Source organism: Argentina anserina, chromosome 7 (assembly GCF_933775445.1).
Source record: "Argentina anserina chromosome 7, drPotAnse1.1, whole genome shotgun sequence".
NCBI lineage: Eukaryota > Viridiplantae > Streptophyta > Magnoliopsida > Rosales > Rosaceae > Argentina > Argentina anserina.
In genome coordinates, this window is record NC_065878.1 from 10,713,266 (window position 1) to 10,736,079 (window position 22,814).

The following is a 22,814-nucleotide window of genomic DNA, read 5'->3' on the forward strand; positions in this document are numbered from 1 at the left end:
GGTGGAGAAGCAAGCACACAGTCATGTTCATACATTGCAACCTTTAGGGAATGTAGAAGTTACGTGGGCACAATAGTCTGAATTTGTTTACACGTGACTGACAAGCAGGTAAACATCGAAATTGACCATATTCCTGCAGAGCTTCACCTTTGAACATTGTTAACTGGCTTTCCTTTTAGAGAATAATCCAAAATACAAATGCAATTGAGTGAAATAAACATTGAAATTGACCACATTGCTTCACCGCTTCACCCTTAAACATTGTGATCTGGTTTTTCCTTTTAGAGCATAATCCAAAGCAAATCATACAAGTGCAATCGAGTGAACGGCTGAATTGCGGAACGTAGACCATTTTGACCTATTTCGTACATTTATGTTGCATACAGACATGCCAAAAGTTAAACAGTTTTTCTCTTGTAGCGCTTGTAGAATTTTCTCGTATTAACGGTTTACAACTACAATGGAAACCAACACAATCAAAAACATGGGAAGCACCACAAAGGATTTGATATTGAGACTTTGCTCAGGCAGAAAAATCAGCACCATGATACAAAACTTTCTGTATGAGCATTTGCAGTAAGTTACAGTGAAGCCCCAAATGTTCTAGTTTAATGTACATTTAAGCAAGAATATCAACCTTACTAATGTTTATCGAAGGAACTGATAGAAATCATACTGTATTAACAGTGTCTGAAAGGGAACGTAGTATGCATCCCAGACCAGCTATCTCGGTCAGTTTTTCATGAATTCGAAGGCACTGGTCGCATGTGGGACGATCTCCAGTTGACAAGCCTCTGTATAAGTACCTTCAACAATAGAAATTACAACACTGTAAGATCTCTCAAAAAATAATATACACCAAAGACGGGGAATGAAAAGCAGCATATAAGGTACTGTAAAGACATCATGAATCTGAAAACATATGTAGAAGTTAGCCAAAAACAGATAATAACAGGTGTAATGTCCATATCTGACATTCTGAAAGACAGGGGACAAGCTTAAGAGTGCTCCATATATAATGACAAATATGTATGAAGTTAGCACACTAGTTCCACATGTTTACTTCCATCCCTTTTCACATTTGTTTTCCTGAAGATCAACTATGGTGCAGACCTTGATAAGCTATGATAACCCGCATCTCATGATAATGTCAGTCTCACTATAAAATCGGAGCCATAGGTAGGTAGATAAGAAACTGCAGGCTAAACTCTATGAAAGCGCACACAGATGCAGACATCCAATGTTGTTACAAAATCACTGGGGAACCCGTCATAATTTCCCCTGGTTCTCATTCATCAATGATACAAGCTATTGAACCCTTCCCACCTAAAATGGTGGATAGTGAAAATTCTGCCAAATGAGCACAAATCAAAGTCTTCAAGAGATAAGCAAATCAAGCAGCTACGACCTCTGAAAGAACTTTCCGGTAACCAACACCATCAAAAATAAAAATGCATACAATAATCAACTCCTTGATCAAAAAATATCCTAGCTGGTAGCTACCACTCAACCAAAGCAAACTCATTTCTACAGCTCAAGATGGATACACTAATCTGCACACTGATCTAGCATTAACTAAACCCTCACTGATTCCTACACTAGCAAAACAAATTGTAAGTCCTAAATTACAAACAAACACTCCATAAACACCATTTTAATCAAACGCAATTCAGTACTATCAACAAAATCATAATGTTATCGACATTAGATTACCTCAATAAAAGTTCATAACAAATAATTAAACTAATTAAAACCAGAAAAAAAATAGTGGAAGACTTACTTCATGAGAATGTCATAGTACTCAGGATCCAAAGAAGAAAACATTCCTTCAACATCTTTAATCGCCATAATAGCTCTATGCACCATTATCCAATTCGCAGACTGTAAACCAAACACAGTAAAAAAAATCACTCAAGTTTCTATACGACACTCGTCAATTAAGAAATTTACAGCCGATCGGACCTTGCATCGTTCGTCTTTGGTGTTGGGAGGCGAGCCTTCGAGGGCGGTTTTGAGAGCTTCGACGGGTCTGTACCTGAAACGAGAGAGTGAATCAGCGAAGAGTTGAAGACCCGGGTTTGGTTAGAGATGGAAGAAATGAGGAGAGAAAAAGAGAAGGGGGGTGTTTACTGTTTGAGTAGGCTTTCGATCTTTCGAGATTTGTGCTCGATTCGGGCGATAATGGCCTCTGCGTTATCGGCTTCGACATGTTCGTCTGCCATTCTATGCTCGCTGTTTGGGTTTTTCAGATTCTGGGCGAGGGGATTGAACGCGGTCGTTTTGTCTGGGAGGGACTTCTGTCTTCTCTTCTCTTATCAATCACCAAACTAAAGCTTTTTAACAGGTCGCATTTCACTACTTCAAACAGAACAAAAAGGGTCGTTACTTTCCCTTTCTGATGAGTTATGACCTCGTATTGATTTAAATAACGAGAAACTCGTTTGATTAAAATAGAACGCTGGAACGTGAATATAAAGAGTAATTTTACTAGACTAAGGGAGTAGAATGAGAATGAGCGGAATGTGATGGAGGTGAAACTTTCCCTTTCTCATGAGTTATGACCTAGTATTGATTTAAATCACGACAAATTCGGTTGATTTAAATGGAACGCTGGAACGTGAATATAAAGAGTAATTTTACTAGACTAAGGGAGTAGAATGAGGATGAGCGGAATGTGATGGAGGTGAATTACGAAATTAGTTTCACGATATGTTTGTCTGAAAATAATAGTGTCGAGTTGTGAAAAAAAGCGAGCAAATATCTTGCATGTAACATATGGTTCCCGTAATAGAGATACACTGCCGACTAAAGACGAGCCAAAATATGAAGATGCTCACTGCCTTACCTTATGCTAGGCAGTAAGGAAGGAACAAAATTCATAACCTTATGAATGAATGCAAGTAAAGGTAACAATCTAGCTAGCAACTAGATAGTAGATACGGCTAGGTTTTGGTAAGGGCACGTGAACTAGTGCTGGAAGCTTGGATACCATTCAGTTTAATCCACTTTGCTAGCAGGCCCGTGAGAAATTGTATACATGAGACAAGTGTGATATAAATATCGTTTACCTTAAGTTTTTAACAATTAAAATTGTAAGCTTGTCCTAATAATGGTAGTGCAGTGTAACTAAACTCTAACATGATCTTCTATAACTAAAAAGGAAAACAGAATTTAACATTCTACCGTAGAGAACAAATGTAACAAGTCTAGCATAGGGGTGGCAATGGTATAGAAAACCATTCCAACCAATTCGTATATCAACTGTACCAAATATGTTGGTATACCAAATACTTGGTACATGGTATATGGTACAGTATACCGTACTAATATTAAAATTACGGTAGGTAGGTGGTATAGATTTTTCATATACCATGGTATATCGTACCTACCAACTTATATTATATTAAATTATTTAATTAAAAATATATATATCTTTAAATTTCAATTGTAGATTTATTGAAAAATAAATCCAAACCATATATATCTACTAACCTTAATCTAATCTCTCTGAGTTTCTTTCTCAAGTACACTATTTTTCTCGTCTTCAATTTCTTTATTTAATTATGAATGAATCGATTCAATCGAATTTCCAAGTACAAATGCTTAGACCTATCAGTAGCACCATCACTGCTTACAACATGTCAACATATATCGCATTTAAACCTATCATTTATTTTTTCAATTGTTTTGAGAATTCATAAATACTTTAACAGTTTGACTATTTAGACTTTGACTTTCTATTTATGATTTTGTATTTGGTAATTTGGTTGAAGTTATATAAGACTTTGGAATTCTATTTTTATTTCACTTATTTATTATTATTTATTTGGGTTGGGCCTTAAAATTTTTGGGCCTTAAATATGTTGGTACAAGCACATTACCAACCGTACCACCGTACCACTTAATTTGTATACCAACGTTATTGGTTGGTATAAATTGTGGATTTTTCATACCAAATATATATTGGTTGGTATATGGTATTGGAAAATTAAGACTGGTATACCAACCAATCTAGCCCTAGTCTAGCATGTACACTTGATTAATTAGACAATTTATTTATCCAAAATAATATTCTTGGCATTTAACTCGTATTTCTTAAATTTGTTATTGAATACTAAACGCTGTCGTTTCGTTGCCCTCGCCGGAATGACGCCAATGACCCCAAAAAAGCGCTGTAATATCTAACAAACTACAGGGGCACTCACGTCATTGAGTCCAAAGGGACAAACGGTCATAATGATTATGTTTCACTTTTTGAATTCTTCTCCACTCTCTCTGTGTCTCTCTCTTTCTTCTCTTCCTTGTCCTCAAAGTCTTCCTTTCTTCTCCATCTCCTCCATTTCACACAGAATCCAAAGCTCATTCCTCTCTCTGAGACCATTTGATCACAACTCAAATGGAGGATCCAATCCCTTACAAAAAACTCCATTCCCCAAATCCAGGGCTGAATGCCTCTGCAACTCAAACAAACCCCATTTCACAAGGTACGTCTTACCTTCAGTTTCTGTTTAAAGCTCTCTTCTTTGTGATCTTGGTCGTGGTTCTGCCTATGTTTCCTTCACAACCTCCTGAGTTTGTCAGCGATACGATATTCGACAAGTTCTGGGAGCTCATTCATCTTCTTTTCATTGGAATTGCTGTGTCTTATGGATTGTTTAGTAGAAGGAATGTAGAAATGGGGGTTGAGAATTACTCTAATGTTGAGAATTTAGAGTCTTATATGCCCAGGATGTTTGATGGGTGTGAGAATCCATGTGGGTCTGGTGAGAAGAGAGTTGTTGAGAGTTGGAAGTCTCAGAATTTTGTGGGTGATAATAAAAGTAGTGTTTATTTTGATGCACAATGCAAACCCAGATTGTTGAATTATGATAATGGTATTGAAAATCCATATGGGTTTAAGAATAAGAATGTTGCTCAAGCTTGGAATTCTCAGTACTTTCAGGGTGAGTCTATGGTTTTTGTAGCTCAACCAGATTATGTTGTTGATGAGTTTGTGAAACCCAAATCAGTGTTTGATGATAAGCCATTAGGGTTGCCTATTCGGAGTTTGAAATCGAAGGTTAGAAACCAGGATAAGAGTGACTTTGTTAAAGAGAGTGAGTCTAGTTTTGGTTCAAATGTTGCTGCATCTGGTAGATCTGATTGGAATAGGAATAGGAACTATGGTGATTTGGCTCCTATAAATCTACTAGAGAAATTCAATCAAGCTATGGCATCGCCTTCGCCAATTCTACAGCGTTCGAGTTCTCGAAAGATGGAAAGGGGAAAGAGAGTGGGTAGTGCTACTCGTCCTTCACATTTTAGGCCACTGTCAGTTGATGAAGCTCAGTTTGAGTCTCTGAAAGCTCGGTCCTTCCGGTCCACATTGTCTTTCTCATCTGATACTGCTAGCTCCAAATCTTCTTCACCAGAAAAGGAGTACTCTTCTCTTAATTCTTCAACTTCTGAGGTACTGAACTCAGAAACGGTTCATTTGGGGAAAAGGAAGAAGAGCTCCCGAGCGTCTTCTCCTTCAGGTTTACCATTAGAACCAACTCCAATGAATGACAAGGTTTCAATTACTGGATGGCATTCGAGGGGCCATAGTATTGGTGCTGTCTATGGGGAGGTTTTGAAGAAAAGCTCAGATAACTACTTGAAGAAAGAACTGAGTGGGAGTCCAAGTGCTCGGGATCAATGTGATTCAGGTAAGAAAGAGGGGATGGGGTCTTTCAACTCGGAAAAGAAGCCTGCAAGCCTCAGCAAATCTTCATCAAGAGGAAAATCAGTCAGAACGATCAGAGGTAGTAGACTGACCACTCATGACAAGGTGGAAAACAATCTAAAGATGTTTGATAGTGATGAAGCTATGAGAAAAGAGAAAATGCAAAATGGAGGAGTGAATAAGCAGTGTAACATGCCAAAGCCAGCTTCTCCCAAGTACCAGAAGGAACAAATGCAAGACTTCTTTGACTATGTCGATGTCCGGTCTGAAGAAGAATCGGAAAGTGAGTCTGAAAACTTTGAAGTGAGCTTGGAAGAAAGAGTGGAGGCTGCTGCTGCTGCCGCCTTTTGCAACTCTGTCAATGTTGTAGCAGGGGCAGATTCTGAGGTTGATAAGAAGGCTGGTGAGTTTATAGCAAAATTTCGACAGCAGATTAGGCTTCAGAAAGTTGCATCGATTGACAGATCAAGAGGGCTCAGCCTTACTGAAAATCGCTTCAGGTGAAATGATCATACACATCTAATGATCGATGCTGGACAATTACCATTTCTTTCATCTTGTTTTCCCTTAAATTAACTGCTCTATTTATCTACACTTGTATACCATTAGGTTTAAATGTTTAATGCCTTTATACCAGGCTGAGAATTGGGAGGACTTGTCATGGAACTATTATTTCAGTCCCATCAATCATGGTGCTGCAGTAGCATCCATTTTTCTTAAGAGAAAAATTGGAGATAGCGTTATCCTTCAGAATAAAAATGTGGACGATAAATCAATGATCATGCCCCTAAGTTCTAGTTTCTACGTAGAAGCCAATTTATGAGACTCAGCAACCTTTTTAAATGGGAATTTGAATCCGAAAACTTATGTTAACTGAGAAATTAAATGTGAGATTTTTTCTCCATAGAAATCAACTAGTTCATGCAAAATTGCAAATAACTATATACAGTCGCTAAGTAGCACGGACACGAGTGTCCGTATTGGACACGATTCGATACGTAGACACGGCATATATAAATTTTTTGGACACGGACACGTGGTAGACACGTTAATTAAAATTATTTTAATATATATATATATATATATATATTTATTAAAAAAATTAATTTAAAATTTTGAAAGTATTTAGATGTATATATATTAAAGTGTGCATAAACATAACAAAAACTGAATCTGTTGGAATGGTTGAGGAGTTGTTGGGTGCCTTGGATGACAAAGGTTCGAATCTCACCACAAGCATTTTTATTTTTATCATGAGTTTCCCTCCTTATATATATTAAAGTGTGCACAAATATAACAAAAACTGAATCTGTTGGAATAGTTGAGGAGTTGTTGGGTGCCTTGGATGACCAAGGTTCGACTCTCACCATAAACACTTTCACTTTTATCATGAATTGGTGCGTGTCCAGGCCGTGTCCAAAGTGAGTTCGCGTGTCTGAGCGTATCCAAACGTGTCCGACACGCAATACGGACCCTAAAAGCCGTGTCCATGCTTGATTGTAACAGTCGTATGGATTTTAACACAAAATCTTATGTTATATCTTATGCTAACTGAGAAATTACATGTGAGTTTTTTTTCCCGTAAGTCATATAGTTCACACAAATAACTTATACGTAATCGTACAGACTATGAGTTATAGAACTTACTGTACGAAGTTCAAGTGTTCAACTAATCAATTGTTCCTTTGTTTTTTTTTTTTTTTTTGAAGAGATCAATTGTTCCTTTATTCATTTGTATTCGTTTTCTTATAGATTGAAAATAAAATAAAGAAAGAGAAAAATGAAAACAAGATAATGCCCATTGGCCCCACATGAAGGTAGGAAATGATATTGCAAGAACTTATAGGGTGTTGGATGAAATTTTGCCAATTTGGCTCCCTACCACCGAACTTAAAAGATAACATGAGCGCATAACAGAAACCGTTTCTTTCTCGCTCACTCACTGGGTCGTTAGCCAACTCATATATGCCGGAACAAGCTTGAAACCCGAGAGACACCATGCTGGTGGTTCCCTCGTATCTCTCTTATAAATCAAGTAACGTTTCTCCTTTTGTTATATCTGCATGTATGGTTGTAGTTAGAACGGTATACTGTTTGTGTGATTGTGTCTTGAAATTTGGCTTGGAGGATTCTTTGCATTTCTGGGTACAATCCATAAAGCAAACTTCTTTGTTACTCGTTGAAACATTGTTTTTGGAAGTGTAGCTTGTGTTGAAGATAAGACCCAGAAATTGGTTATGATAAGTTTGTTTGCAGCATGGGCAAAGCTTGTGTCTTTGAATCTTTGTTAGTTTTTGTTGTCGAAAGTTCAGGAGAAAGATATCTAAAGGAGTTCTTTCTGTAAAATGTGCTTGTACCATATAGCAAATTGGTTGAGTTTTTGTGTTTTCAGGATAAACATGCAGAAGTAGAACTGTAGAACTAAGCTCAATTCAAATTTCTAATTATAGCTACCTTCTTGTTTATCAAAAGTCACCTTTCTTGATGTCTAAGAACACCATTATACTAGTTCTTGAACGTCATGGTCTGGCTGGGAGGCTAGGCACCACCCTGGGTCCAATCTGATATTCTAGATCATGGAAGTTTTGTATGCCATAAGAAGTGAGCTTACATTATAAGGCAACGATTGAACTATGCATTTCTAGCTTAATAATTCCCACACAAAGTTACTGACAGGGATGGAGATGTTTTAAACATTGTAGACACTATTCTTCCTCTTTACCTAATGAAACAAGCCAATGTTGCATATCAAGTAGCATCCCTTCACATTCAGCCCTAGAAACTAAGAGATAACTAGAAAATATAATGAGTGATGTCGAACTCATAAGCTACTACAACAAAATGTCAATGCCCAAAAAATATAAATGATTATTGAATGGAGAAAAGAATATAACTTGAGCCTGAAAATAAATCTACGAGCCGCTTATGGCCAGACCATACTCTTCTTTTTCTACAGTAATGAGAGACTCAGCTTGAAATTCCATGCTTCTCTGTGTATAGATTGATCCTTCGGGTTTGGTTCTTGCAATTATGCTTTAAGGAGGGCTCTATCACAATAACGATGTATCTGGTGGTGTTGTAGGTTGTTGCATATCCACAACAACCTGCAGAAGATGCATGCTTTCTCATGTGTCTGAGAGACCTTCTACAAATGCTCCCTCTGCCGTTCTCGATTTCTGTAATCAATTGTAACTATTGTTTGAGACTTGTTTGCTAAACAAATAAAAGGATAATATGAAACTCACTGGGTTCTTAACCTCGTACAACATCTCTGCTAACATGACTCTCTCCTATTACAAAGTATATATTGCTCATCAGTAGCTAAGCCATGAGCATAATTTTATTTACTTACGCATGTTGACAATAATTTTTCTACACCAACTGACAAAAAGAACTCTTCCAGCAGCTCCCTCACCAAGCATTCCTTCCAGTCACAATAACCAAATAATCCAATGCTGTTCAAGTCAAAACTCAAGATATCACAGGTACATTTGGTTGATTGATTAAATTAGTTATCTGTGCGTAACTGTGTTGAAAAATGAGAAAATTTCTCTCAGTTATACCAATATGTTTGATTTGCATGCCCAGGGCAGAGAGTGGTGGTATATCACATTATGAAGAGAATTTGAGTCGGAGACTTGTTCTATTCCTTTCAGTCACAACTAGCTTGTTCCCAAATTTATCTTCGTCTGCAAAAACAAAGAGTAAAAGTCCATTTGATCAAAGACGGTTGCTGGAGCAAAACAAGCGCATACAGAAAGAAAATAATGCCCCTGAAGATTTTCCAAGTTTCATTAGAGAAGGTTTGCATCATTTGTTGCATGTACAGAAGTCTTGATATTCTGCTCCCCTTTATTTTTCTGAACCTGGTCATCTGTGCTTTATGATTCCAAGCCCTGGATATCTTCCAGCTATGTTAAACTCTGTTTTTTTTTTCTTTAACAACATATAAGGAACGATTTTTACATGTTTAACCATGTTCAATCAGGTTTTCAGGTTAAGGTAGTAACGCCAGAAAACTACACAACACGTGAGTCAGGACTTATATACAAAGATTTTGCAGTTGGTGAGGGTGATTGCCCACAGGCTGGTCAGCAGGTTTTCCTTTAATTCTCTTTGAAGTTTGAATCCATGGTTGTCTTTTTAGAAACTACGTGGTAATATGAGATACTTTGGTTGAAGTAGCATCCCAACTTTGGTTCCTCAGTATTTCTGCCTGTTCACTTTGAGTTTTCAAATTAGTGACATTATGATTTGAATTATTTCATCTGAAGACAAATAATGAATTTGAATGCATACTGAATACTCATTATGATATAACATATTAATAAATCTTTCCCCAATCATGACCTACTCAGAATCTCAGATTCGATGTACATTGTAGGTGATGTTCCACTATGTTGGCTACAATGAGTCAGGCCGTCGCATTGATAGCAGCTACAATCAAGGTTCTCCTGCCAGAATACGCATGGGAACAAATGCATTGGTCCCAGGTTGTTACAACTTAATTCAATTCTAGGGTTTTTTTAATCTGTCTGCATTCTTTGAAATAATCATGCTGTCTGCATTACCTGTAAATATGATAGCAGACATCTCCTTTGTCCTGACCCTTCCGTAATGAAAATGAGGGAAGGGAGAGGAGGAATCATAAAGCATAATAAGCTGAAGGTTCTAAACTAGAAGGATGTGCTACAGGATTTGAAGAAGGAATTCGTGATATGAAGCCTGGAGGGAAAAGAAGAATAATCATTCCACCCGAACTTGGACCACCGGTCAGTTTTCTGAATCATGAATTACCCATCAATTATTGTAACTTAGCACTATTCTGTAGCATATAATTTTGTTATAATATTTTCCTAATTTGCTTATAGTATATTGTCATCGATGCTGAATAAGAGAGATACAAAGCATGTTGGACCATTTAAACAAAATTATATACGGCGAAAATAGTAAAGACGCTGATAATTCTAACATTTAGCCAGTAAGACAGTAACACTTTTCCCTTTTTGATAGTCTTCAGTAGTTCCTATAAAAATTTTGGCAACAAGTAGCCCCATACTAGTTCTGAGTTTTTTTGTCACTCGTTGAGAAACTGTGATGTAAATTGGGAATAAGGAACTAAGGCTACAAACTGACCTTATATAACTGTACAAAAGAACAATCAGAATCTACATCATAAAACACTGCTGTAATGCTAAGGAAACTCATGCATGATGATATGCATAGATTAGACATGTGACTTTAAATGAATTACATGATTGATTACATGAGAAAATTCATCTGAACTCCAATTTGTCGAGCCTCGGCCAATATTAGTTTTCTACATGAAGAATTAGTTCGTAGTTTCTTACAATGTCACCGTTAAAGCTGATGGTTTAATGGAGTAACTTTGAACAACTGGAAGAGCCGTATGTGAAATTGGGTTGGACTTGACATGTGTATATGTTATTGTATCAATCCTGATTGATGAAAAAACGATCACTTCCGCAGGTTGGCCCTTCCACCTTTTTCAGCTCAAAACAGTTTGAAGTTTTTGATGTGGAACTTCTAAGCATTCAAAACTGTGTAAGAAGGACTATAGCTGCTTTTTACTCTGATTTTGTCTGCGAATAAACGATTGAGCTAGCCTCTGCCCATCTGGGTATCCAGAAACATTTCCTCTTCGGGGAATGTATTAGTCGGAAGAGTTCTCTGCTGGCTCTTGGGTTCTTCAAGTGATTGAATTTTAGCTGGAGAATCTGATTGCTATCTAGCCGGAAAAGAAATATTTGCTTTTCATATCAATTCAGGATAGTCCTTGTATTTATCAAGTGTACAAATATTGTACCCCCTAAATGGTTTACCAAAGATGTAAAGTCATTGACTGGAGTTCAGCATTTCATTTTGCCCGTTTTGCCTGTCTATACTCACTTAAGGGATCCCAATTGCATGAGACATTTCTTGCGCCCACAGAATGACAATAATATTGGAACCTTTACCATGTGAAACTTTTCCTTCATAGCATATTCTGTGATTCTATTTACACTTAAGTAACAAAGGTTAAAAACAACCTTGATAAGATGGCAGTCACTTGGTCACTATATGGCATTTGAGAATACTACACAGCAGTAGTAAATTTGGGACTTTCCCGTTGAGGCTACTTCAGTTATTGAGAGCATTTCCACTGCCGCAGCCTTCAACCTGGAAGAGAGGATATCACAGACCAACCATTGTTAACATAGAAAACTGGAACGGGCATCAGGTCTACACGAGAAGGTACAGATCAGTTTTCTTTTGGCCTAAACACCATAAACAAACAAAAAAGGTTAGAGGTCAGGAAGTTTGGTATCTTAGACACAGAAGTGGCTTCTATTTGTTTCCGAGAGCAAGCTTAGCTTGCCGGCTACCTTGCAGCATTCAGACTGAAGCTTAAGGACTACTCAATGATAACATCTATGTTACAATTTAGTGATTTACTTATTATCTACCAATATTTGGAACTCATAGACACAGAAGCCCCAGGATTCCAGCAGTGATGACTTCAGAGTTCTACTACATAATAAGGATCAGAATCAGCAGATAATGAGGAAACCCCCATTATAAGGCGGATTGGCAATTTATCCAGGAATAAACCAACCTACAGCAATCAAAATTGTTTTCCAGAACTAATGCACACAGAAGTCAGCTGATCTGCTGATACAAGCTACAGCAATAATGGAAGTAAAAAACAATCACAAATGCACAAGATTTGAATAAACATCAACTATTTGCATTAATATTATACTAGTGTTACAGCCTCAAGCAAGATAATCATCGTGGTTGCTCAAGGATTACAATGAATAACATGTATCTATTTTTTCAGGAGCACTAAATGAATATTGTAACCTTTTCTTTTCCAACAAAGTGGTTTCGAAAAGGTACAAACAACACTGCAACAGATAACAAATCCACCAATATACAGGGGTCATTACAAACGAAATAATTTACCGAGAGTCTTCTTCTGGTGCCCTATGATAAATGATAGTCTCCTCTGCAGTTGGATCAGCATGGTATTGTCCATAAAATGCATAAATACCAACTGTAATGATGCTGAGGATGACAAATCTCACCCATGCTTCATGGTGTAACTGCAATACAAATGAATATATTATTATCACTTATCTGCTTTGTTATCTGAACTCTGTGTTTTTATTAGCAGTTTGTCCAAGCTGATATACGAAGAATACCTGAGCAAATAGAAACATGTTGAAGAAGATGCATACAGCTGGCACTATTGGAACCCCAGGACACGAAAACCCTGGCATGTCTGCATAAGTCTGTAGCAGAAGATGATAAAACCGAGTTAAAGGAAGAGAAAAAGAAACGTATATACAACCCATGCTTTGATTTTAAATTTGTATGGTCGAATGCTGAACATATTGATTATTGCTCTTCCAATATGACATAATGTCTATCAGAATCAGAATTGTCCCGCTTTTTTTATATGATTTTATTTTTCTACTAACAAGTACTATAAGCCTGCAACCAATAAGATCTTGAACATGTATGTTTACTCACTTGGCGAAAATAAAGAGCACCCCCAGCGAGTATTGCCATAAACAGAGCTATGACCATAAAAATAAATGAAATGTTGAATCTGTAGAAGACTCCAGCACCAAAACCGCTGCATGCAACTATGAATAAGCAGGCGACACCTTCCCGCCAGGACGTAGATGGCACTTGACTTGATGCCTTATCCTTCAAACGAAGAGCAACCACAGATGCAGCAACAACAGAGTAGCCTGTCTGCAAGAAGCCATGGTATAAAGTGAGGTGAAGGTACTCAAACTTATTAAAAGAAAAGATAAAATGGGATTCCTATAAGTTTGCAATTATCCACAGCATCATGGCTTGCATTGTGTGACTAACAGTTCCACGTTTGGAGCTGAAGTTTGACACTGGTGAATTAATCAGCCAGCTTCAACCCCGTCCTATACCATGGTATAAAGTGAGGTGGAGATGCCCAGACTTATTAGAAGAAAAAACGCAAAGGGAATCCTATCAGTTTGCAACTATCCAGAGCATCATGGCATGCATTGTGTGAGTAACTAGTCCATGTTTGATGGATTTGACACTGGTGAATTAAACAGCCAGCTGCCACGTCATTATGCATATAAATGTTAACAAGCTAAACAACCTTACTGTGACTTACCAATGCGCCAACTGAAAGGATGTGTGAGAGAATATGCACATTAAACAAGCCTGCCAGAATGCCAGCAACAATACCAACCCACACCTGAGAATGAATGGGAGTTCGGCGTTTTGCGTGTACTCTAGCAAACACCGAAGGTACTAAACCATCTCTTCCAAGCCCAAGATATAACCGAGACTGATCATGAGAAACATATCATCGGTTAAATTGGCACAAGCTACATAACGGAGGTACGTCAACCAAATCATAAGGATCAAATGGTTCACCTGAACATACAGACCAACTAAAAGGGTTGTTGTAAGTCCAGCCACAGCACCCACACTGATTAAGATGGCAACAAACTTCAACCCCTTGGATGTAAAAGCATCTGCCAAAGGAGCATCTTCCCCAAGGAATTTATACGGTACCATTCCAGTGATCACCAAACAGACACCAATATACAATATCACACATATCAGAAGGCTTCCTATGATGCCTATTGGCAAGTCCCGCTGAAATAGCCAATCAAAAGGGAATGATGAGAAAACCTTATCGAAAAATGATGGAATTCTATGAATGTATACAGCCATCAGGCTAAAACAGATAGCTGGTTCCAAAAGAAACTATATTATTCCCAATGTGGCTTACCTGTGGTCTCTTTGATTCTTCAGCTGAATTAGCAACTGCATCAAATCCAACATATGCAAAGAATACCACTGTTGCCCCAGTCAATACTGTTTTAAAACCATTTGGGGCAAAAGGAGTCCAATTTGAAACATCAACCTCAAAAGCACCGGCAAAGATAACGATAAGAACAATGATCACCTACAAGAAACTGGCTTAATGTAAATATAACCTGATTTAATCGTATACATTTGAAGTACCAGAATGCTTGATCTAAAAGAAAGGCAGAATAGCAAGTAAAGAAAGCTGTCAAAAATGAAAAAAGGATGGAAAGGTAACCTTTGTAGCAGTCATGAATGAGTTTACGACAGAGGATTCTCCAACACCCCGACAAAGAATTACAGTAAGAAGTGCAAGGAGAACTGGAGCTAAGAGATTGAGTGATATAGCTCCCCCAAGGTACTGTTGGCCACCATGTCCAATCCAGTCCGGAATGTTCTCCTTAAAAATAGGGAAAAGCTCAAGAATCGTCACTACATAGCTCGCCAAGCTTCGCGCTATGCTCGCCGCCCCAATATGATAGTCAAGCATAAGTTGCCCGAAAACAAGGAAGGCAGTCAGCTCATTGAATGCCGTGTACGTGTAAAGGTACGCTCCTCCAACAACGGCAGGAAAACGAGAAGCCAGCTCCGCATAACAGAGTGCATTTAGCACACAAGACGCTCCGGCGAGAATAAAACTAACAGTAACTCCTGCATCATGATCACAATACTTCACATCAATCGAAAACGCTCATATAACAAAATCAGTACCACCAAAAAGTGCAAAACTATTATCAAATCCAACTCTACTTATCTCAAAATTTTCAAGCATAAACAACTCATAAGCAGCTCATTTTCTTCTTATTTAATTTTTATTTCCTTTTCTGAACAATTGAGATTATCATAGATTAAAATTTCTCTAATTACTTGGATGATTTGGATTAGAGTAATCAATTTACAGTATGAAGCATCACAATCTAACATTCCGGCGGAGCTGAGCTAAAATCACACACAGAAAACGAAAACGAAAACGAAAACGAAAGCTGTGAAAGTACCGGGACCGGCGTCGCGGGCGACGGTGCCAGTGACGACGAATATTCCGGCGCCGATGGAGGCGCCGACGCCGAGGAGTATGAGGTCAAACATGCCGAGGTTACGGACGAGGCCATCGCCGGAGCTGGTACGGATGCCGGAGTCGGATACGGGCTTGGTTCTGGTGGCGGAGGACCAGAAATGTGACCAGGCCGAAGACGGCGCCGTTTGGCTCTCGGCAGCGGAAGTCCGCCTGTGTCCTCCTCCCATTGGTTTTGGGCTTTTCTGACGACTGAGCAAGGCGGTCTGTATTTTTTTTTTTTTTTTTGGGTTTTTGTAGAGATTCGCCTGGGTTTTGTTGAGAACCGTCATTGATTACGTTGAAAGTTAGTGAATGTAAATTAGAAATTAGGCACCAATTCACACCCTTAGCGCCAGAAATTTTTATGTGCATCACAATATTACGTGACAATACTTAGTGGTATTTCTTACTTATTATATTTCGACATGTAGATTTATTATACTAAAATTATAATTTAATATATTTTTATTATTTGTGAAATAACATTCATTAATATTGATGATTTAGAGTTTAGGATTTAGGGTTTTAGAAATAAACCTAAAATAGTTTTTAACAAAATAGTTAAAATATAATTTTTCTAATTAAATCTTGCATGTTAATTTGTGATTGAAAAGGTAGACCACTGAGTATTGCCACGTGGTGCTACGATAGCACGAAAAAATTTCTCCCTTAGCACACAGATTGTTTAACAAACGGTAGTTCTTAACAAATATAAAACACACACACAAAATACCTAATGGCCTAAAACATCTTTCATGCTTTTGTCGAGTGTGTGTTTAAGAACTAATAAAATTGTATTGTCTCGTCCAAATTACATGCCCGTTGTAAGGATTACATTCACAACGCATAACAACACATTAATTATTGATAGCTAAAATGATTTTTGATTTACATGCATGGTTAAAAGCTTCCTGTTTTGCTTTTGAAAAATCATCTACTCATTTTCTTCTTAAACACTTTCTAATTTTAATCAAGCCTCGTGTTATTATGGACTCGAGTAAAATCATTATGATGTCAATGTTTCCTTCTAAGAGGTAGCATACAATTCTCGAATTATTTCCCGCAAAATTCAATTGTTGTTATCCCCCAACCTCTTGTACTTTTAATATGTATCTTTGATCCAAATATAACTTGCATATTGATCAACCACTAGCTGTTAGAAGTTGGAACAGTTAATTGTGACTTTTTTTAGATGAAACGATAATTTTATTAAAGCAAACTAAACTTAAATACAATCCCTAGAGAGAATCTCATGTAACAGGGAGGGAGTAGAAGTATAAAACACATTGCAAGGCCTATTACATAAAGCTCAATGATTAAGGGTGTGAGCAGCAACATTGCCCTCATGGTACAGATGAGTAAAGAGACTTCCCGGCAGCTGAGAGAACATAGCCATAATCTTCATAAATAGGTCTAAGATGGATAGAAGAGCCTTCAATAGAATGAACAGCTTGCACCAATAATAAGGAATCTGATTCCAAGTGAGCTGGGGCAACACCTTGATCAAGAGCCAAATTACAAGATGCTCTGCTGGCTAGAGCCTCAACTTGAGCAGGAGAGAAAACATTTTCAAAACTAATAGCCAACCCACAAGTGAATGAACCTACTACATCCCGAACCACAATTCCAACACTCCCGATTGAGAGTGAGCAGCAAAAGCATCATCCATGCATACACTAAACCAGCCAAAAGGGGCATTTTTCCAACTGTTGCGAGGACATGGACCTTTGGAGCAGAAAAGTTGGCTTACAGGTAGTTGCCATACCAAACTTGAGCATTGGGCAAGGTGGAAGGAGGATCTCAATTTTTATTATTCAACACCTTAACATTCCTCATTTTCCATAGAACCATAATTTAACCAAAAGACGGTAGAAACCAGATTGAGGTAATTTTGACATGCAATATTGCAACCATCCTTGTAACAAAAGAAGGAAAGGTAATCCAACGTACCCATTAGGTGAAGAGTCATCTGAGGAAATATGGCATTCACATAACAAGTGAAGCCAAGTCTCCTCCGCATTTTCACACAAAAGCAAACTATCACAATATCCACTTCCTTTCTTACCAGATTTGATCTAGTACGAAGAAACTCATGACAAGCTTTCCATAAATAGAACTTCACTTTTCCTGGAACTTTGCACTTCAAAAATTTCTTCCAAAAAGGGTCAACAGGTTGAGAAGAAGAGAAGGTAGAAGTAGTAGAGTCCGAAATGATCAAAATGTTTCTAGTCACCACATAAGCACTGCTCACTGAAAATACTCCCTTACTCAAATTAGTAGGGCTACGAAGAGAGAATAAGGGCTGAAAAGAGTGAGGTCTAGGCAACCATCTGTCAACCCATATAGCAATGAAATTTCCATTCCCAACCTGCAATCTAGAACCCAATTCAACCACAATTCTCGCTTTCAAAATACTCCGCCAAAAATAGGAAGGAGCTGCTCCCAAAGAAGCTTCCCAAAAGGTCTTACTATAGAAGTAGCGTGCCTGATAAATTTCCCCCACAAGAGAGTTTGGATTTTTAATAATCCTCTAAGCTTGTTTGGCCAACATGGCTAGATTGAAAGCATAGAGATTCTGAAAACCCAAGCCCCCTCCCCCCCCCCCCCAACGGTCTTATGGAGCACACATTATTCCACAAACACCAATAGATGTTTCTAGTATTTTTCGTATTACCCCACCAAAAGTTTGCACACATCTGATGTAGCTCATTGCAAAAGGATTGGGGGTAAAAGAAAGCAATTCATGGAAAATTCAAAAGCGATTGAGCCACAACCTTCATTAATAACTCCTTTCCTGCACCACTAAGCAAATTTTCTTTCCACCCTGCTAATCTTTTCCTCAACCGATCTTTCAAGCAGGCAAAAGTTGTCTACTTGGACCTCCCGACATGGGTGGGCAATCCAAGGTATTTGTCATGGTAAGGCACTACTTCAACTCCCAAAGAGATAACCAAATCATGTTGTCTTTCCACAAAAATATTGCGGCTAAAACACATACTACTTTTCCCATAATTTATTAACTACTCGAAGCTAAAGCATACACATCAAGAAGCTTTTTTAATCTGAACGCAACTAGCAGTTGTTGCATGAGCAAACAAGAAGTTGTCATCTGCAAACATGATATGGTTGAGTACTGGAGCCCTTCTACGTACCTTAATTCCCACCAGAGCACCATTATTGTGCAACTTCCGAATGAGAGAAGAAAAGCCTTTAGGGCACAAGAGGAACAAAAAAGTGGAAAAATGATCTCCTTGTCTAAGTTCTCTAGTAGTTGACATAAAACCCATAGGGTTACCATTAATAAGGAAGGAGTATTCCATTAATGTCACACATTTCATGACCACCACAACCCACTGATCTTGCAAAGCCCAAACGTAGCAGCATGACTTTCAAAAAAGACAACTTCATTTTGTCACAGGCCTTACTAATGTCAAGCTTGAGTGCAAGTTGACCCTTTTCACCTGTTTTTTGTGTGCCAAAGATAATGAACTACTTCATTAGCAACGAGGGTGTTATTTGTCACTAATCTACGAGAGACAAAAGCACTTTGAAATGGAGAGATAATCTGATCAAGAAAGGGCTTCAGCTTGTTGGCCTCCACTGTTGCACAAATTTTGTAGATAACATTGTACAATGCTATTGGTCAAAAATGAGACATTTCAGTTGGATTTTTCACTTTTGAAATTAAACAAACATGTGTATAATTGACCTCTCTTAAAAGAGTTTCAGAAGACATAAACTAGTGGAAAACAGTCACAATATCATCACCAACAATGTGCCAATATTTTTGATAAAATAAGGGCGGCATATCGTCCGGTCCTGGTGATTTGGTAGGGTACATCTAAATTAATGCTTGTTTGATTTTCTCCTCGGAGTACTCTGCTACCAAAGAAGAACTCATCTCTGACAATACCACTGGCACTACAAAAGACAACATTGGCTCCATCTACTCATTGGAAATATTTGAAGACTTGAAAAGCTCTGAGTAACAATTCAACACCACGGTCTCAACGCCAGCCGGAGTGTCCTGCTAAACACAAGTAGGGTCAAAACATTCCCTTTAAATAATTACATTGCTTATAATTTAAGGCCCGTTGGTTGAAAGAACCTAGTACTCCTGTCACCCTCGTTCGACCACAAATTCTTTAATCTATGTTTTCAAAAGGCATCTTCCATATCTAACAATGAATCCATTCTTGCTTGAAGCAGCTTTCTCTGAGGAACGTCTGAAGCATTAAAAGGTAGGGAAAGAAACTGCTCAAGTTGGTGACGGATACAAACCAGCTCCTCATGTAGAGCCCCAAAGACATGGCATTTTCAATTAAGTAAACCCAACCTAGTACTACAGAGTTTTCCTTGGAGACTGTATTGCTCGAAACCCACCCTATTAGTATGCCATTTCTCCTTGATCACTTCCTCATAAGAATAATATTTTGTCCACATTTTCTCAAATCTAAACTTGGTTTTACGGGAAGAGAACTGAATTAGGGCCTGAATTTTTGCCTCCACCAAATTAGAATATGATCAGAACAAGATGGAGGGAGGTGCAACACTCTAGACAACCCATAAATATCCTTCCAACCTTACGTAGCCACAGCCATGTCAAGTCTACATTGAGTTTAGAGTTGTGCCAGGTAAACGTGCAACCTTCGAACCCTAAGTCAGAGAGAGCGCAATCGTCAAGGACTGATTGGAACGCGCCCATCTGACTAAAAGGACGTAGGCCACCTCCTGACTTTTCACCACTGTTGAGGATTTCATTCAAGTCTCCCACAATCAACTAATTGGAAGAACCTAGAAACAAAAAGAAAAGTCATAGCAAATCCCAAGTTGCTGATTGGAATTGGGCATCAGGGTGCCTGTAGAAACCTGTAAGTCGCCAACGACCCCCCTATGAGTTTGGAAATACAACATCTGCATCAATATGGTGTGGAGAATTATAACATAGATGGAGATCAATTCCATCCATCTAAAACAGCATCAGTCTACCACCGCTTGTGTTTGAACACTCTTGCATAAACCCATGATGAAAACCCAAACCATCACGAAGACGCTCGAAGTCATGTGACCATAGATAGGAACTATTTCGATAAATCTATGACTAAAGGCCCATAGAGAGAGAGAGAGAGAGAGAGAGAGAGAGAAGGCACGCAAACTCTTCCAATACAAGGCTGCTAATGAGGACGTGCCAAACTGGGAACTTGGAAGCACCGATCTCATTTCAGAAAAAGAAAAGGTGAATTCTTAGGTGAGAAAGGAGGGAGGATATTAGCAGATCGATCAAAATTGGGAAAGGAGAGGAGATATGGGCCTTGGGTTTGCACCAACAAAGATCAATTGTGAGAGCTTCATTTTGAGAGAGAAAGAAGAAGCTGATGAATGACTAGAAAGAGGAAGAAGGTGGAAAAACGAAAACACGGTGAATCTAAGGGAGCATTTTGGGTTTAGAGAAGGGGATTCGAGGGGATGTGATGATCTGATGGAGAATGAGATTAAGTACAAGAAAGGGGATCTAGAGAGGAGAGATAGAGACAGAGATGAAACAAGAAAAATATGAAGTTAAGAGGGATTTGAACTGAAGATTGAGTTGAATGGGAGATTAAGGAGTTGTTCATTGTAAAGAGGAAGTTTGAACTGAAGATTGAACTTAAGTGACAGATTACAGAATCCAGGAAGCCACTGGGAAGTGGTGGAAGCTCTCACGTGTGAAGCTAGGTTTTTGAATCTAGGGTTTTTGAATTGTAGTTGATTGTGTCTTGAGTACCGATAAATATTGTGCTTTTGACATCTCTAAGTTTACCGGTAGAGCTAGTTGCTCCCTTAGCACTTTTTTCTCTCCATGTGTTTCCCCCCAATTATTTGGGAGTGACATCTTGTTGTCTTGCTCTACCCCTTAATGAAAATTGTGTTTATTTTTAAAACCCTTGCAATCAATTATACAAAGTTCAAACTACATCAATAGGATCCTATGTGAGAGATATGGGAGAATATCATTAGTATGCAGGTTGTTCAACATCTTAGTTAAATCTTTCAAGTAATCAACTTTCAAAGAGTATTGCCAATGACGCGAGCTATATGGTTCCTCCTGCCAGCAGTCCAGGAAGCATTAAGTAGTACATCAAATGAAAAAAAAATTAATAGATATGTAACACGAAGACATATCTTAATATTCAATAATACAACTTTCATATTATGTTGCCGCCAAAAATGACTTTGACGACACTTAGTTTCATCCTGCCATTAGGAGGTTACCACAATTTGACAAAACAAATGACATGCCTCCTACCTAGAGCACATATGACACACGAGGTGCATAAACTGGGACTAAGCCCATCATGTCCTATCAACTTTGCATACCATCTTATATTTGATGGCATTGACAATCTCAACCTACCTATTTATGCTAAAACCGATTGTAGAAAAATTGGCTAATTACGTGACCATCATAGTCTTCATAGATCGATTGAAGTAAGCTTCAAGCAGACTCTTCTTGTTCTACTTAACATGTCACTACGAACTATATATCCCTCAACCCAAATTTTGTAGATAAATTGAAGTAGCAATTTCTTACATATTACTGATATTAGTTTATCTCATTCCTATGAAAATAGAGCTCCCGATTCAACATTGACTCCCTTTAGTGCCTACCTATTTGACGAGGAAGATCTATAATAAAAGATACGTACCCAAGATTTCATTCTATAACTATTTTCACATGGCATCAAATGTTAGATGCTTATTGGAGAGACAATATATTATACGTGGAGAGGATGGGGCATTGGGTAGTGATCGTTTATGAATATTTACAAGTCAAAGAAAAAAAATTAGGAATATGAATAGTTAGCTAGACTTTGTTCGATTCATTCTATTGTATCAAGGAATGACCTAATTTTTTTGAGAAAATATGATCTAAAAATTGGAAAAAATATGTTTAAAATACGAGTATTTAGATGTGTTGAGAATATATTAACTGTTATTAGTCATTAATTTTTAGAATTTAATGGTATTGAGATTGTTGCAAACACAACACTAAACATATATTGAGCATGTAAGAAATTATAAATATGAAACTCTTATTACAAACTTACATTGAGCAACAAAGAGTACAAAAACATCATAGCAAACTAAAAACACATGGAAATCCAAATGCAAAGAGGAAAACATGTGATTTTCCTCAATGGT

At 37.9% G+C, this 22,814-nt stretch overlaps 4 protein-coding genes across 5 annotated transcripts; 2 read left to right on the forward strand and 2 right to left on the reverse strand.

Moving 5' to 3' along the window:
- Positions 1-490: 490 nt before the first annotated feature.
- Positions 491-2,317, reverse strand: LOC126801894 (actin-related protein 2/3 complex subunit 5A). Its single transcript, XM_050529376.1, has 4 exons — positions 2,131-2,317; positions 1,963-2,035; positions 1,781-1,881; positions 491-806 (listed from the first exon to the last, which is right to left on the reverse strand). Exons 1-4 carry the CDS (start codon positions 2,220-2,222, stop codon positions 671-673), a joined length of 402 nt encoding a protein of 133 aa, XP_050385333.1. The 5' UTR covers positions 2,223-2,317; the 3' UTR covers positions 491-670.
- A 1,983-nt stretch (positions 2,318-4,300) lies between these two features.
- Positions 4,301-6,449, forward strand: LOC126801878 (uncharacterized). The gene has a single exon (XM_050529356.1). The coding sequence runs from the start codon at positions 4,397-4,399 to the stop codon at positions 6,206-6,208; it is 1,812 nt and encodes a 603-aa protein (XP_050385313.1). The 5' UTR covers positions 4,301-4,396; the 3' UTR covers positions 6,209-6,449.
- Positions 6,450-7,607: 1,158 nt separating this feature from the next.
- On the forward strand, positions 7,608-11,613 carry LOC126801888 (peptidyl-prolyl cis-trans isomerase FKBP20-2, chloroplastic). Of its 2 annotated transcripts, none has more exons than XM_050529372.1 (7): positions 7,608-7,739; positions 9,111-9,189; positions 9,293-9,507; positions 9,693-9,802; positions 10,089-10,197; positions 10,400-10,476; positions 11,195-11,613. In XM_050529372.1, exons 1-7 carry the CDS (start codon positions 7,703-7,705, stop codon positions 11,315-11,317), a joined length of 750 nt encoding a protein of 249 aa, XP_050385329.1. In that variant the 5' UTR covers positions 7,608-7,702; the 3' UTR covers positions 11,318-11,613. The 2 variants fall into 2 exon arrangements, with proteins under 2 accessions (XP_050385329.1, XP_050385328.1); XM_050529371.1 differs by having other exon boundaries at positions 7,621-7,739; positions 9,108-9,189.
- Positions 11,614-12,436: 823 nt separating this feature from the next.
- On the reverse strand, positions 12,437-15,863 carry LOC126801879 (cationic amino acid transporter 9, chloroplastic). The gene is made up of 8 exons (XM_050529357.1): positions 15,574-15,863; positions 14,817-15,229; positions 14,502-14,678; positions 14,141-14,365; positions 13,875-14,051; positions 13,241-13,468; positions 12,910-12,999; positions 12,437-12,810 (listed from the first exon to the last, which is right to left on the reverse strand). The coding sequence occupies exons 1-8, from the start codon at positions 15,818-15,820 to the stop codon at positions 12,667-12,669; spliced, it is 1,701 nt and encodes a 566-aa protein (XP_050385314.1). The 5' UTR covers positions 15,821-15,863; the 3' UTR covers positions 12,437-12,666.
- Positions 15,864-22,814: the final 6,951 nt, after the last annotated feature.